This window comes from Cucumis sativus, chromosome 3, assembly GCF_000004075.3.
Source record: "Cucumis sativus cultivar 9930 chromosome 3, Cucumber_9930_V3, whole genome shotgun sequence".
Taxonomy (NCBI): domain Eukaryota; kingdom Viridiplantae; phylum Streptophyta; class Magnoliopsida; order Cucurbitales; family Cucurbitaceae; genus Cucumis; species Cucumis sativus.
Window position 1 is genome coordinate 9051685 of NC_026657.2, and position 16810 is coordinate 9068494.

General features: G+C 30.2%; 2 protein-coding genes and 1 non-coding gene across 4 annotated transcripts; 1 reads left to right on the forward strand and 2 right to left on the reverse strand.

Annotated features, from left to right (window-relative positions):
• Positions 1-887: 887 nt before the first annotated feature.
• On the reverse strand, positions 888-2183 carry LOC101208850 (transcription factor MYB24). The gene is made up of 3 exons (XM_004134347.3): positions 1988-2183; positions 1713-1842; positions 888-1622 (listed from the first exon to the last, which is right to left on the reverse strand). The coding sequence occupies exons 1-3, from the start codon at positions 2145-2147 to the stop codon at positions 1154-1156; spliced, it is 759 nt and encodes a 252-aa protein (XP_004134395.2). The 5' UTR covers positions 2148-2183; the 3' UTR covers positions 888-1153.
• Positions 2184-4351: 2168 nt separating this feature from the next.
• Positions 4352-4424, reverse strand: TRNAA-AGC. The gene has a single exon. It is a non-coding gene; the product is annotated as a tRNA-Ala (tRNA).
• Positions 4425-11208: 6784 nt separating this feature from the next.
• On the forward strand, positions 11209-16443 carry LOC101222210 (histone-lysine N-methyltransferase family member SUVH9). 2 transcript variants are annotated; one of them, XM_011652604.2, is made up of 3 exons: positions 11209-13578; positions 15169-15556; positions 15765-16443. In XM_011652604.2, the coding sequence occupies exon 1, from the start codon at positions 11429-11431 to the stop codon at positions 13514-13516; it is 2088 nt and encodes a 695-aa protein (XP_011650906.1). In that variant the 5' UTR covers positions 11209-11428; the 3' UTR covers positions 13517-13578; positions 15169-15556; positions 15765-16443. The 2 variants fall into 2 exon arrangements, with proteins under 2 accessions (XP_011650906.1, XP_004134031.1); XM_004133983.3 differs by lacking the exon at positions 15765-16443 and having other exon boundaries at positions 15169-15747.
• The last annotated feature ends 367 nt before the right edge of the window (positions 16444-16810 follow it).

Sequence of the window (16810 nt, forward strand, 5' to 3'; positions counted from 1 at the left end):
ATTTTCTGAGTAATTGGTGGAAAAATATAGTGACCAATAATTTACTGATGGTTTCATTATTTTGATGTCATGATGAACTAATATTGGTTTTATTTTATTTTCATTGAATCTATATGCACCAATTCACATTTAATGGAAGAATGTTTACATCTTGTTGTACTAATCTTCCCAAAATGTATTGAAATATAAATCAGGATCTAAATATTAATATTTTTACAGCATGCTTGCTGTCACTTATCAAGATTGCATTTTTTGAGGTTAAATACTTCCAACTTTGAGGGATAGAATATATGAAAAAGGTGATTTTCTAAATCTTCCAAATCATTTGAATTAAGAATTACTTAGTTCTTATCTTGATATGGGATGTTTCTTAATATAATATTTTATGTTTATCTCACTAAAGCCTTCTTTTTAATGTAAGAATATATTTTTAATGTAAGAATATATTTAATTCATGAATTGTAAAAAGTACGAATTGAGAATTTGAGTTTTCATACATAGACAAAGAAAAGTATAATACACACGTTGGATTGGTTTTTAATTTAGATTTCGAAGATCGAAATCAAATCTACAAATATGATAATGGAGTAATGTATGTACAACAAATTTACCTAGCCATTCAACAACCGGAAATTGCAAAGATGTTGTGAATTTTATGTTTAAATGAATCTTTAATTTTAAAAGATGTTTTGAAAATATGAGAATGTATTAGACATAAGATTGGATTGAAAGTGTTAGAAATTTTTTTAAATATTTTTTTAAGTTTAAAGGTCTATTGGACAAATAACCAAAAGTTGATGGATCTCTTATCTACTATGTAGATCATAACCTTATTGGTACTAAAATGTCACAAACACATTAAATATTTATATAATAAGAATATGATATTTGTAAAACTAATTATTTATAATTATTTCTTGGGTTCTAATTCAAGCATTAAAAGCTTGATGGTCCATTTGGAAAACAAAAACACAAAACACTAGTACACTAGTACACTACAGTCAATGATTTGACTAACTTGATGAAGAACATCAACTCTCAAACTTGCTTTCTTCTCAATTACATTATTTAAAACTCCAAAGCCTCTTCTTGTAAAAACCAAAACCCAATTCAGAAAAAGGCTTTAAGAAAAGAAAAAAAATATGTATATGTACTAAGGCTGCCATTGCCATGGATTATATCCTCCAAGCTCCATGGCCCATCCCACATCAAGCCCTTCACTCAACATTTCAGGCAGTACAAAGACATTGTTGTTGATCAGCTCAGATGTCAAACTTTGCTCATTATTATCAGTTGTCTGTGTGTAGAAATTTGAGATGCTTTGTTTCTTCTCTGCCTCTGATGCAGAAGATGAAGATAAAGTTTCTGATTTATTGTTGTTTTTGTCATGTTGTTCTTCAAGAAGAGCCATGATTTTGTTCATTTCCGTTGGATTGAATTGTTGTTGTTGTTGCTGCTGCTGCAATTGTTGTTGATGAAATTGCTGTCTTCTCAAGAGACGAGCTTTTGCTTTCCCATTTGCATCGGAACTGTCTTTTGCCTTTTTCTTGAAATGGGTTCTCCAATAGTTCTTTATCTCGTTATCGGTTCGTCCCGGTAGACTTCGGGCAATCGTCGACCACCTGTGCCAGGAGAATTCACAGTTAGTATATACACTACTGACTCACAGGAAGCACGAAGTATATCTCTATCGATATGTGATTAGGAGGTACCTGTTGCCCCACCTAGCATGAAGCTCAAGAATTATGCTTTCTTCGTGTGGGGTTATTTGTCCTCTTTTCAAATCAGGCCTTAGATAGTTCACCCATCTCAGTCTGCAACTCTTCCCATTTCTCTTCAATCCTACATAATAACAAAGCATCATAAAATCATTTAAATGTGTAGGAACCAAGTAATTGTCTCACTTTAGTTACTTCCTAAGTTTAACACAAGACAATACTCTTGATAGATGGGCATTCGTCGGCGGAATGACTTTCTAAATGTTTACCTGCAAGCCTAGCGACAGAGTTCCATCTTCCTTCACCATATATTCTGACATATTCCATAAGCAGTCTGTCTTCTTCAGCAGTCCAAGGTCCTTTCCTCCAAACTTCATCTTCCATCAAACCCCAACTCCAATGGCCAACCATTGTTCTCAAATTAAACATAAAAGAAAGAACAAAAAGCAACTGTCTCTTCTTCTTCTTCTTCTTCTTCTTATATGTAATATTTGTCCACCAAATTCTTCATATTTATACCTCCATTTTCTTTCATGGGTCATTTTCAAAATCATCTCTATCTTTTTCCAACTATGGAAATTACCAAAATACACTCAACTCCCTCATACTCAACTACTGTTTAGTAAATAACAATTCTTTTTATAAGATTCTTCTTTCATAATCTTTAGGATTCCCAACTTTCATGTGACCTTTTTTTTCTTTGTTTGTTTAAATTAATTCTTAAGAAGCTTTGATGATGATGAGATTCAAGAAGCCAAGAAATGAACAGCTGCCCCAATACATTGCCAAGAGATTAGGTGACATGTTTCAATAGGAAATCAGGATAAAAATGTTCTGTTAATTTGATGCTAAAGTGAGACCTATAAAAGGAAAAGGCAAAAAAAGGAAGAGAGGGGTAGCCAAGAAATAATGGAGATGAATTTTCATTTAGTTTAAGTGAATGAACCAATGAGAATTTACCATCTGTTCTCATTGGGTAATTTCTTTGGTTTAAGAGATTGGTGTTTATTTTTCTTCTTTTGCTTGATGTGTAATCTTGATTGTGTATATATAATTAATATATTAGATTAGATTAGTTGGATTCCAAATTGGGTTATTGGAGGGAATTATTAAATTATTAAGATGTGTTTGATTTGTCTTCAAACGTCATTCATAAATGGACAGGTGTTGTTTTTTGGTTCAAAGTTTGGGAGAAGATAGTGGTTTGTAGATTGCAAGATGAATCCAAATCTTATATCTTTCTTCACCTTCAGATCTTAGGTTTTCATCAGCTCATAGACTTCACAAAAAATAACAACACTTTTGTTTTGTTTTGTCTTCATAGCTGCAAAACTATATGAAGTCATCTATTGATATATCCTCAAATGATTTCCTTTCTGTTTCTATTTTGTATTGCTACTTTACTTTAAAGGCTTTATACAAACGGCTTTACCTCTAATAAAAACAATAAAAATGGCATAGAGAAAAAGAAGCCTATCAAAGCCATCGAACCTCGTCAACGACCAAACATCACCAAGATCTCTCACCACATCTCGACTTAACAAACCACAAGAAGTGAGATTTCACACAGATCTCATTAACTAACAATTCTAGAGAAGGTGATCCAAGTTTCTCTCTTCGGACTAAAAGTATAATAAAAAACAGTCTATCCATAGAGAGTTAGGTTTCCATGGCCAAGCAAAACTTATCAAGTAGTGAAGAACTTAACTTTCTTTAATTGTGTTTGACTACATGTTTGGATTGGTTTTATAAAGCGTTAAGAAAATACTTTTAAGTCAGATGGTATGTAACACCAAAATATTTTTATCAGTACATCTATCATTTGCTCGTACATATATATACATACCTTTACTAAGAAGTTCAATCAACTCAATTTATTCATTCTTTTTTCTTCTTCATGTGGGGTTTGATTCAATTGTTTTCTATTTGGTTATGGAGATGTTAAACCCTAATGGACTTCTAGAATGCCTTTTCTCTCTAAAAACAACTCAAAGAGTTGATATCTTAGGAATGGTTGAAAAGAACTAAGAAGTGGGCCTTTTGCACTTTGTTTAAACTCAAAAAAAAAAAAAAAAAAAAGGAATATGATTCACAATCACAAAGATGACAATATATTCTTCCTCTTTTTTTCTTTAATCAAATTATAAGTTTGATGGGTTAGTATGATTCTGGAAACAACCATAATTTAATTAATTAATTAACTAATAAATACAACTTCCAAGTTGAAACATAATGATATGACAAATGTGGCATTCTTCACTTTATTAATAATAAAGTACAATTTCTTGTACCTATCCATCAAATTTTAATCAATATTATTTTTTCAATCCTTTGTTTATTTACTTTAATTCATATGCAATCTTATATATTGCACAAAGTATCTATCTAGTACATTTTTTTTAGTAAATAAATTTTGAATATCTTTCTTTTAAATACATAGAAATATGCCCACTTTTTTTTCTTCTTTCAGATTAATTTTGGATTGTTGTAATTAAAAAAAATTGGGTAGATAAATCTCAAATTTAGCTAATTCATGATTTAGCTATAAGAATTAACATATAACTAAAGTTGATTCCAATTTGAATTTAGAGAAGAAAAAAAAAGATGTCCTCAGAAAATGGAAAAAGTTGGGTTGGAGATGCAGGGTATCGATCCCCGTACCTCTCGCATGCTAAGCGAGCGCTCTACCATCTGAGCTACATCCCCATTTGATTGCAAAAATTCTTAGTCTTTTAAATCATCTAATATATTTAATTTACTTCTACAAATTAAACCTATTCGTTTTATAAAAATTTTCATTCTCTTAGTAAATTTTTTTTTAAAAAAAAAAAATTTACGTTTTAAAAAAAAAAATTACGTTTTAAGGTTTTTAGAAATATTAGTAAAACGTCGATAGCAATTAAAAAATAAAATTCTAGAGGTGAAAGAAGTGATTAATTTTAAAAAACTAAATTATTATAGAAAAGATATTAGTCATTGTTTTTTATTAGTTTTATTTTATTGATTTTACGAGCAAGTTATATTCCAAGTAGCGGAGCTAACTTTAATTGTCAAAGTTTCATCAATTTTATATAAATTTTGTATCTCACGTTTTATTTTTTACATTTTTAATTTCATCTCATATTGTCGTTCCTAATTTTTTTATCATTTCTTAACTATTTTCTTATCAAACTAAAATAATTTACCTCTCAAACACAAATTATTCTAATCAAACTATAATAACTCGGGTTTCAAACAGGTGGTGATCGTTTATTTATTAACACAAGAGTGTAAATATATAAGTATGGGCTTTGGGCTTATTTCTATGCCCTTATTGGGCCCATCTAGGGTTAATTTCTTGGGGGAATTTGTGGAGCAAATTTACCCTTCATCTTCCTTTTGATTTATTTATTTTTGTAAATGATTGGCACCAAATCTTGTGAGATTTGATTTGGTTCATCTTCAATTAAATTAAATTGTATGATCCATTTCAGAGTATTTATTTTGATTTGGTTCATCTTTTTATTTATTTGATATTGTAGAAATAAACTAGAGTATATTTGATAAGTTGCATGAACAAGGAATAATATATATTTTGTATGTTTACATTTTTTTTGTTTAGGTATTAAATTTTTGATAAACATAAAGTTTAATTATTAACTAAAAAACATTATGTATGAGTAATTAGTTAAATGTGTATTACGAAAAGTAATTTGATTACGATCATAATTCATTTCTTTTATAGTGCAATCCAATTAAGATAAAGTAAAACGTACCATTTACATTAGAGGATGGAGAAAAAGTTAAAAGTTACATAAATAAGAATAGGTCCTACAAAATGAGAATAATAGTATTCCCTACTCTTTAATTAATATTGTACCATTCTTTAAAAATAAAATCATGACTTGTTACTTGTTAGTAGGTCCTATTCCAAATAACAAATTACTTTATGGTAGAAAACATCAACCGTAGCAAGAACAGAGACCAAACTATCGACTAATTTTAGGTCATATTTACCCCTCCAAATGTAATAAATTAATGGAAACAAAAAAAAAAGTTAATCCGATTACTTTTAGTACTCTTTACTTGTGTTACCCAATTGTATTGATAAATTGAAGATGCTCAATCGCATGAGAATTACATTACGTTTAATCGTTATAGCTGAAAATTTTACATTTCTTACATCTTCACTGTTATCATTATCAATATCGTTTGAATTTCAGAAGTAGAGATAACAATAAATTTTACAAAATTCATAATTTTAAGTATATGCAATAAAAAGAAAATATAATTTACTTTTGTGGTTAAACCTTGTTATCATTAATCCATCAATAAATACGATTATATCAATGTAACGATTAATTATTTTCATTTCTTATTTTTCCTTAAAATTGTAGCGTTGATTTATTTTATTTGTTAATTAAATTAGGGTGTTACTTACAAAAATTGAAGAGGTGGTAAGAATTAAAAGGTTTTTATTTTTTAATATAATTTGAAAGGTAAAAAATGAATGTTTGAAATAAAAATTGAAACGTAAAGTTAAAATTTAAAATTCGTACTTTTCGAGAAGAAAAAAAGTTTATTTTCCGTATACAAAAAGAAATGAGTTTTCTCGTGACAACAAATACCAATTGCATTACTTCTTTTTTCTTATCTATATATTTATTTACTCATTTTCCGCAAAAAGTACTTTGACAATTTCATTGAGTATTGTGCAATACATCAAAATATGTGATGTCAATTTTGTAGATTTCTAGGACTCTTCACTCAGATATTATAATTCCATCAAGTTATGTCGAGAGTATAAATTATTTTAGTTTAAGTTATAATAGTATATATTTGATGTATAGATTATTTTAGTTTGATAAAAAAAATATGAGAGAAAATTAGGACAGTGTTTATTAGAAACTTTTAAATAGAATTTACAGTAACAAGAAACGGTTATTGTAGTATTAGATAATATTTGTTTCAAACAGTCTCTCGTCTTTAATTGTAGTGGATGACATTTTAGGAATAATAATTAAGAATATAACAATATTTTTTTAAAAATTGTAAATATAGCAAAACTAACTAGACCAAATTGTATATGATAGACTTGTATTTGCAATATGGTTTATGGATGAAAGACTTTTATCATTTATAAAATTTGACAATTTTTTGTTATATTTGTAGTTTTTTTTAAATGTTACTGTATATTTAATTATTTTGAATATAATTGTTAAATTTGTCACTATACCAAATTATTGCTTCAACTAAAGTTTGGTAATTGAGGCTAAAATCTAACCTAAACTAATTGTTTAAATTGAAGTGTAGTTGTATGTTTTTTTAACCAATTTTAAAAAAGTTAAAACCAAAATTATAAAGTTGCCAAATAAATTGCATGGACAATCATTTATAAAGTTGCCCACGTCATAATTATATATATTATATGTATATATTTATTTAAATGATGTAAAATAAATATAATTTTCTAACATAACTTTTTTAACTTTACCAAAAGAGAAATACTATTTTTTTAATTAGTACGTATTAATTTTTAGTCCAATATTAAAAATTATTGAACTAAAATGTCATTTTTTCTAAAAAGAAGAATAAACTATTAAATTTTGAAAGAAGTAGTTTTAATTCAGTAGAAAAATGAGATATTTTGTGGAAAAGATTATTAACTTTGTAATTTTAATCCATAAATGGTATACTTTAAATTTACTTTAAAGTTAATGATTTTATTACACAGGATTTTTAATTTTATATCTAATATAATTATAAATATAATTATTTTTTAATATGTTAAATTTATTAAATACTTTCAAAATTTAAGAATAAAAACAAAAGTAAGAATTGTTCATATATTTTCTAAAACTTAGAAATAAAATAAATAAATAAAGATCATCAAACTATCTTAAAATGTCCTATGGTTGATAACAACTATTTATAAAGTTATGCGTATCAGATAAATAACTTAACATAAGCTAAACTAAACTGACGATACACAATTTCTGGTCGTACCCTTTCCTTTACTAAGCCCACCCATCATGTAGTCCCTATCTCACTAGGCTCCAACTAAACTTAGTACTTTTCCTTTCCTTTGAAGACTTAGTTTTTCTAGTTTTTATTATTTTAGGCGTTTCGATAAAAAATAATAGAAAAATTTAGACAATTAACATGCTAAATAACTTGTATAATTCTAATTATAAATATTCAACTCAGTATAAATGTACCTACCAGTTATTTATTTGGAAATTTTTTAATAAAAAAACTAATTTATTAAACACAAAAATTATATAGAAAGAAAATGTCATGGATCATAGCTCTTATAAATTAATTAAATATTGTTTGAGTGGATAACCATTTATTAACAACCAAAATTCTAGTTTTAATGTATTGTATTTCAAATTTTAGGAGTTTGAAACAATTTTTTCTAAAGAATTGAAAAGAATTTGGTGTGAGTCTCAACCAAAAATTTGAAAATTTGAACTATGATAACGAATATTTGACAAATAAAATTATTTGGTCTCCCATCCATTTGAATTTGGTAAAAAGGCAGAATTATAGCTAAATGAGCATTTTTTGCAACATACTTATTACTTATAAATTATTATAATCACACCCAAAAAAATTGTCACTAGATGATACAATACATTTTTTAGATTTTGTTTGCAATATTCATATATTAGATTTACAAAACTTCAAATAACAATTTGAGTTATTATTATAAGGTTTTGTCCTCAAAGTATTCAATATATTTGTTTTGATTAAATAATGCAGGTAGGATTTCAAATATTATGTTATAAGGAGTGAATTTTGTGTAAAAATTGTCAGTTCATTTTTTTATTTTAGCTAATTGTTAGTTTTAATATATTTTAGCTAAGCTAAGTCAATACCATTGCAATTTTTTTGTTCTTGTTTTTTAAATTTTGTTTGCTAAAACAAAAATTATATATATTTGGTCATTGTTTTCTTGTTTTTAAAAATAAAATGTATTAAAAAAAAACCATGGATATCACACACATGATTTTAAAAATCTCTTAAAAAACAAACAACACACCCCAAATAAGAAAAATTGCAATTGATGACCATTTTATGAATAATAATTAAGGATATAGCAACATTTTAAAAAAATTGCAAATATAACAAAACTATCAGTGATAGACTTTGTATGGTTTATCACTGATAAACCAATATTTGCAACATTGTCTATCGGTGATAGACTTATATGATCGATAGAATTTAACAATTTTGGCTATATTTGTAAATTTTTTAAAATGTTATTAGATACTTGATTATTTTGAATCTAATTACTATATTTTGAATCTAATTACTAAATTTACAAAATATGAAACAAACTCTGGAAGTTAACGTCAACAAACAAAATATATTAAAAAAACTAATAATAAGTTCTATTGAAATAATAAGTTCTTTCTTTTATTTGTCTTTTGCAATTTTTTAATTATTTTTCTCGTCTTTTTTTCACCAATTTTTTTTCAAATAGTTATTTAGTTGTTGGAATATTGTATACCTAAATTTAAACAACTAAAAATCTTTAAAATAGTCAAATTGAAAGGATCAATCTACCAACGATTTGGCTTCCAAGTTTAAACCATCGTCTACCAAAAATCCATTAAAATTTGAAAGAAAAAAAACAGTTTGGATTTGGTTCAATCAAAAAGTTATTAAAAAATAGTTTAGATCTAGATTTGATGGTTCAAATTTAGATTAAATATTTAATTTGCAGATGTGTTTGGACTTTTCGGTTTTGGCGTAAATATTTTGAAACAATGTTGAGACTAGAAAATGAGTGTAGTAGGAAGCAGTATTGTAACTAAAGTCACATATAATAACTTAAATAAAATCAAATGTTACTTTATAATTATTAAATAATTGTTTGAATAGATATATACTTTTATTTTCTTTTTAATTACCATTATTGATTTTATATTTTATTTAATAAAAAGATAATTTAATGTGAAGTATTGAAATATTATTCAATCCAATCGAACATCCATATTGAAAAAGTTTATGAAAAATAGGGAAGAACAAGTCCATTCTCTCTAGGAAAAAAGAGTAACAACAAACTAGTTAATTACAACTTTCTTATTAGTATATAATGAATTTTGAAAATTTTATGTTAAAATGTTAGATGCAAACCTGTTCGGTTTCACTTTTATCAATCCCAAAAGACTAAGTTTAACAACAACTATAGTAGTAATAATAAAAACAATGTAAAGTTCAATAGTTTCAACATTTTCCATTCAACACAACAAAACTCTCGTAGAAGCATTTTAATTAAGTGAAACCTGAAAAAGTGGTTAATTTTGTCCACCAATCAGATTTTTTAGGTTAAAAATAGCTAGCTTTTAAGAATGATCTGTCTCTCAATTTAAAGACGATCTGTCTCTCACTTAATTTAAGGACGATCTGTCTCTCACTTAATTTAAAGACGATCTGTCTCTCAATTTAAAGATATCTGTCTCTCAGATTCAGAGAGATATAATTTATAACTTTTGCTTACGTCATAACTAGCTATCTCATTGGATCGATCTATTCATCTTTTTCAGAAAAAATCTAACTGAGTGGAGAAAAACGAGGAAACACAACAAAAATAAAGAAAAAATAAAATAAAACACAACAATAAATTTTTATTGACATATTCATTTTTCTCAATAAAATGTAAACAAACCGTGAGAAAAAGAAGGTAAACACACCGAGAAAAATAGAAATACGATATTTCTTTGAGATTAATAAATCGTTACAACCTGAAGTTTCTCGATAAATATAAAATGTTAACATTAAAAAAAACTTTTAAATTAGTTTGATGTTTATGTTTATTTAGTTTTCGAAGTTTCAAAATTTGCAAAATAGTTATGACCCATAAGTTAACTTTAAAATTTAACGGAATATTAACTATTTGTTTAACAATGAACATCTTTTTTTATTTACTATTTGCTACTCTTTTGTTATTATTATAATATAAATTAAAATAACTTATGCTGCAAATACAAACTATAATAACTTACTGAATCGTCACTAAAATATTTCAACAAGTGCACCCTTTTTTTCATCTCATTCGATTTTCTTTAGCGTTGTAGTTGGCGTCCACGAAGGCCATTCCAATTTTTCGGTTGGGCTTTTAAGGGTGGAAGTTATACACATACTTGACCCTTCACAATCACCATTTGTTTTCTCAAAGTATTTTTTTTTATCTTTCTATATTCAAATCCTAAAATCAAATTAATATTTAAACTATTTTAATTCTAAATTATTTATCAACTAATCAAATAATTTTATAAGATGACTTATCTATGTCAATATTTATCTGCTAGTTAGTCGATATTCCGTAAGTTAAAAGTTAATTTAGAATCGAAGTGTATTTAAGACTAGGAGACTAAAGTGAATCTTTTGAAAGTTGAGAATTACTTTTAGATTTTATTTAATAAAAAATTATTTTAAAAAGTGGAAAAAAAAAGCGAAATTAAGACAAATATCGGACAAGAAGTAGAAGGAAGAAATAAAAATGTAAATTAAGAAAAGAAAGGAAAAAAGGGGAAAAATGAAAAATGAAGGCCAGCGTTCTTGCAAATTGTGCTCGAATTTTGCTTATGCCTTCAAATTACGCCATGGAAGCTCCAACTGACCTCTCTGAAAAACCCTAGCAGAACCTGACCGGAAATCGATCTTCCATGTCCAGACCTCCGTAATTCTAGTGCTTGGAAAGATTTGGACGTTTTTAGCCAATGGATTCTCCTATCCCCTTCCAAGACCTTAATCTTCTCCCTGACCCATCATCCACTGCTGTAATGACCGCCGCAACTTCCCCTAAAACAGCCACTGGAATCAACTCTTCTTTCAACAAATTTGTTGACACCGGCAAGTTGTTGACCCCTAAACTTGAACCTAAGCTCGAGCCCTTCGACGATCTTTTCGAGACTCGGGAGTCTCAACAACCCCAATCAGTTCAGCAACCCTTCTTGTCCACCCCTTCTTCTAACTTCTTCTCTAACACTGACTTCTCTCAAACCCCTTTTTCAGACCAAAATCATACACCGCTTTCTCAGTCTTCATCCATTTCCTCTGACAAAGACAATGTTTACTCCGAATTTTACCGCATTTCTCAGCTGTTCAGGTCTGCTTTTGGTAAAGGACTTCAGAGCTACGGCGATGCCGATGTTGAAGTTGTGGATCCTGATGCTCAAGCAATTGTCCCTGTTCCGGAGGAGAATCAGATTTCTACTGTGGTCGTCTCTAAGAGGAGGTATGATAAAAGGTCTTCGGAACTCGTCAGAGTCACTGATCTTGGGGTTGAGGACCAGAGGTACTTCCGAGATGTGGTGAGACGGACCAGGATGATTTTCGATTCGCTGCGTGTCTTATCTACGGCGGAGGAGGAGAAGAGTCCTGGACTAATGCGGCGACTTCGGGGTGATTTGAGGGCTTCCTCCTTGATGAGAGAGCGTGGACTGTGGTTGAATCGAGACAAACGGATTGTTGGTTCGATACCAGGGGTGCACATTGGCGATCTATTCTTCTTTAGGATGGAATTGTGTGTTGTGGGATTGCATGGTCAGGCTCAAGCTGGAATCGACTATGTTCCTGCGAGTCAGAGCTCCAATGGCGAGCCAATTGCCACTAGTATAATTGTTTCTGGTGGATACGAGGACGATGAGGATGCCGGGGACATGATAATCTACACGGGTCATGGTGGGCAAGACAAATTTTCAAAACAATGTATGCACCAGAAACTTGAAGGTGGGAATCTTGCACTGGAGAGAAGTATGCACTACGGGATTGAAGTGAGGGTTATTCGAGGTATGAAGTACGCAGGCAGTGTAGCAAGTAAGATTTATGTATACGATGGTCTGTATAGAATTCTTGACTGTTGGTTTGATGTGGGGAAATCGGGTTTTGGTGTCTACAAGTATAAGCTTTTAAGAATTGATGGTCAAGCCGAAATGGGTAGCTCCATTTTGAAGTTTGCGGAGAACCTTAGGACCAAACCATTGTCTTTGAGGCCTTCTGGTTATCTCAGTCTCGACATTTCAATGAAGAAGGAGGCAGTTCCAGTTCTTCTGTTTAATGATATTGACAATGATCAAGAACCATTGTATTATGAGTATCTTGTTAGGACTGTGTTCCCACCTTTCGCCTTTCACCAATCAGGAAGTGGTACTGGGTGTAGTTGTGTTACAAGTTGCGTTCATGATTGTTTTTGTGCTATGAAAAATGGTGGGGAGTTTGGTTATGATCAAAATGGATTTCTAGTTAGAGGGAAGCCTATAATTTTCGAATGTGGACCATTCTGTCAGTGCCCCCCTCAATGTCGAAATCGTGTTTCACAGAAGGGCTTGAAGCACAGACTTGAAGTGTTTAGGTCCAGGGAAACAGGTTGGGGTGTTAGATCTTTGGACTTGATACACGCTGGTGCTTTCATATGTGAATATGCAGGAGTTGTCCTCACGAGGGAACAAGCTCAAGTTTTTTCCATGAATGGTGATACATTAATATATCCAAATCGTTTTTCAGATAGATGGGCAGAATGGGGCGATCTATCTCAAATATATTCTAATTATGTGCGGCCATCTTACCCTTCTGTTCCTCCTCTCGATTTTGCAATGGATGTATCCAGAATGAGGAATGTTGCTTGTTATATAAGCCATAGTACATCTCCAAACGTGTTGGTGCAGTTCGTGTTATATGATCATAATAATTTAATGTTTCCTCACCTTATGTTGTTTGCAATGGAAAATATCCCTCCTCTGAGGGAGCTTAGCATTGACTATGGTGTGGCTGATGATTGGTCAGGGAAACTTGCTATCTGTAACTAACTTGGAAAAGGTTATTAGTTTTGAGTATGAGCAGTTCCGAATGCTGAGATCAATGAACCAAGGTAACCTAGCTCTTCTTCACTTCGTATAATTTCTTATTAAAATAGTTAATAGAGGCTGCCGGATGGCCTTATACTTTTTTCCCTACTGTTCTCCTATTGTGTTTGATACTTCTGCACTGTGCTCTTGTGATGTGGAAGGGCTTATGCCATTGTTTGGGCATCAGCCACGTAACTTTTATTGAGAGTGCTTTTTGTACATATATTTCTGTTTCTAGTGCTACTATTTATGATTACTATAGCAATTTATTCCTATCCATAAAATTTGATATGAACTCATCTTATGGTAGGGGCTACGGATTTACTGCTTATTTCTTTGGTCTGTATTCTGTAAGTTTACTTGTTCTTATTGGTTGGAGGTTTTAGGTAGTTGTTCGCATTGTGTGCCATTCTTTCGTTCTACACTCCTTGTAGTATAACATCTACATCTGATAGTTCTTCTATTCTAGTGTTGCCCGTTTTACCTGATTGGTTGATATTATTTTTATGGAACATCTTTCTACCCGGAATTGACATATCTTGTCGAAGGTACTTAATTTACGGGATCATAATATTCTTATTACATGGTTGATTTTATTATGATTTTCTTTTTTATTTGTGTGTGAAGTTTGTTTGCTTACGACGGTCAGATTCTGAAGTGAAAATGCTTTCATGAAACGGTTTTTGTTACTACATTTATAATGCCATTCACTTTCGTGTATTGGTTATTTGCTACTTGAGAGGGGGGAGGGGGAGGAAAACCCAGAACATTTCAGCGTGTTTCCATGCCGTTTAGAGATTTGATGTCTTCAAAAACTAGCTGACCAAGTACTCGCTACTTGGTAATGGTTGGCTTCAATCTGAATCCGTTATTATTTAGGCAATGGTGAACAGAATTGAAGGTCAAGGACCAAGAAGAATTGTAATGTTTAGCTTTAGAAGATCTCAAAGTTCAATAAATTTACCAAGGACTAATAGTTGTGATTTTCTATGACAAAAATTTATTTAGGAGTAAACCATACCAGAATTTTAACTTGCCAAGTACAAAAATACATGTATTACTAAAGCCTTCAATCAACAATTTGGCACGTCCAAGTGTCTACATAGATATATTCTATCGTCTTATTGTTCCTCTATTTGGTTGTAATTTAATAATGGTTTTTTGTTTTTAATTTGGTACGATGATAGGTTCTATGAGGTCTTGACGGAAAAGAGTTGAGATTATGGGATCCTGAGAAATGAGAATTTAATTTTTCCAGATTAGAGTATTTTCATAGCGATATAGAAAATGATTTTCTATCAAAACACTCGGCCGTATTAAGTTATGGAGCTAATAGGGTGGTTAAACTTTGAAAACATTTTTATCAGTGGATGATTGTCTATATATCACCAGATTGATAGCCGTAGGCCCATTCTATGCACCACATTGATTTTGTTTGGATGATTGATAGTTGCTGGGTTTCAGTTCTGGTCCTTAATAGCAGAATACTGCTGATTAGCTTGTATGCATACTTGAATTGAAGCTTCATTGAAGCCATGTTTTCTTTTGCACAATGAATGTAGGTGTTGATTCTGTTCTCTTTACTAATATCGATACCTCAAATGACTGTGCAGATGAGAGTTGGAATATTGTGTCTTAGGAAATTTTTTGAAGTCACGGTCTAGGACTTTCCTAGCTGTTGGCCGTTGCGTCACCCTTTTTCTGGAGAGGAGTAGATCGCAAACATGTGTCAGCTTCCATATCAAGTAATCCATAACCTTTTTTTTGACTTAAATACTGTATTGTCGTTGTTGTATTCAATGTTGTTGGCTCAGACATTAAGAAAAAAGCACTGCCAAGTTTTTTCAATGGATGAAGAAGAGAAAAAAGAGAGTGATTTCTGCAACCGAACATAGACCATGGCAGTGCATTAATACTCTACAGATTTTGGGCTTTTGGATCAAGCCTTTAGATACAGAATTTTCACGGGGAAACTTGAGGCGAAAAAAACCGTTTCCCAAGGTTGTAAGCATGAAATTGAAAATTTTTTGTACTTTTTATAGCTTGTAATTTACAAAGCCCATAATCGGCTAAAAAAGTTGTACTCTCTGTACAGTTATTTCTTTCAGATGTACAGCTGAAGTCTCGGTTCTTTTGTTCCTTCTAAACTCAATCTCTTCCTCTCTTTTTATATATATCCTTTTTCTTTCTCATATTTTTGAATCAGCAGCTCATTGTTGGGTGATCCTGTCTGGGTCTGGCTATTGTTTTGTTAGAAGGAAGCTGGGTTCATCTGTAATCATGGTGTTTACGAGCATCATCAACACTCTATAAAAGGTATGCATTAATAAGTGTAAGAAGGTTCATAATGTTGAGTCTAATTTAATAACAATATGATGATTTTTCTGGAGCTGATGGTTATCAGTTTGGCCCTTCAATGCATGCATTTAGTCTAATTAGTGGGCTCTGTCTGTCTGTTTGTGAATGAGATGGATATTACTAGATTTTGATGTTTGAAATTTTAAATTTCTTTGACATGGTGGGTATCTGAATTTCCTTTCAAATCAAATGCTTGGGTTTTTTGTTTGGGTACTTTCTTCCTACCTTTTTTCAGTTCAACAAATATGTGGTGGGAGATTGACCCTTCAACCTCAAAGAAGGTGATACTTGTTTCATCCACTGTGCTATGGGCTATTTTGGGATGGATTGATAGTTTTTGTTTTTATTTTTTTAAATTTGTCATAGATAGTACCTTTACGGCTAATAATTAAGTGTACAACAACATTCATAATGTAGACTCCTATTATGATGTTGGTTGTAGTCTATTTATATCTCGTTGGTAGACTCCTACTTGTTAATGCAAATACATTAAAGTCTATTTATATAGATGGTAGACCCCTATTTGTTAATATTTTTAGTTATTTATCTATTATTATTTAAAAGAAATTTAATACTCTGAAAGGTATTAGAAAGTTAGGGATTGGATTTTGCTTGTTTAGTTTTACTACTTAAAAGTAATTTATGGAGGGGTGGGGTTTGTGCTAACAGTAGACTTTGGCCAAAATAATAAACATATTTATTAAAATTGACAAAATAGAACTTGTATTTCAATGTAAATATATGGAGTTTCATTTGGTCAAGAAACGTTCTAAATGGTAAACAAGTTAAAAAGTTATCAACATAATTTTTTAATTTTTTTTATAGATTTAGATAAGTCAGATGTTTGAATCTTTTTAAAGTTTTAAATGTTAGCTTTAAATTTAAAAAAGAGAAAAT

What these genes read in the sequence shown, in the direction of transcription:
- LOC101208850 (XM_004134347.3), bottom strand. Translation starts at nt 2,147, where the DNA reads ATGTTTAATTTGAGAACAATGGTTGGCCATTGGAGTTGGGGTTTGATG. An exon ending in CTCTGTCGCTAGGCTTGCAG is followed by an intron (nt 1,843 to 1,987) that starts GTAAACATTTAG and finishes GTTATTATGTAG; the next exon opens with GATTGAAGAGAAATGGGAAG. An exon ending in CATGCTAGGTGGGGCAACAG is followed by an intron (nt 1,623 to 1,712) that starts GTACCTCCTAAT and finishes CTCCTGGCACAG; the next exon opens with GTGGTCGACGATTGCCCGAA.
- LOC101222210 (XM_011652604.2), top strand. Translation starts at nt 11,429, where the DNA reads ATGGATTCTCCTATCCCCTTCCAAGACCTTAATCTTCTCCCTGACCCA.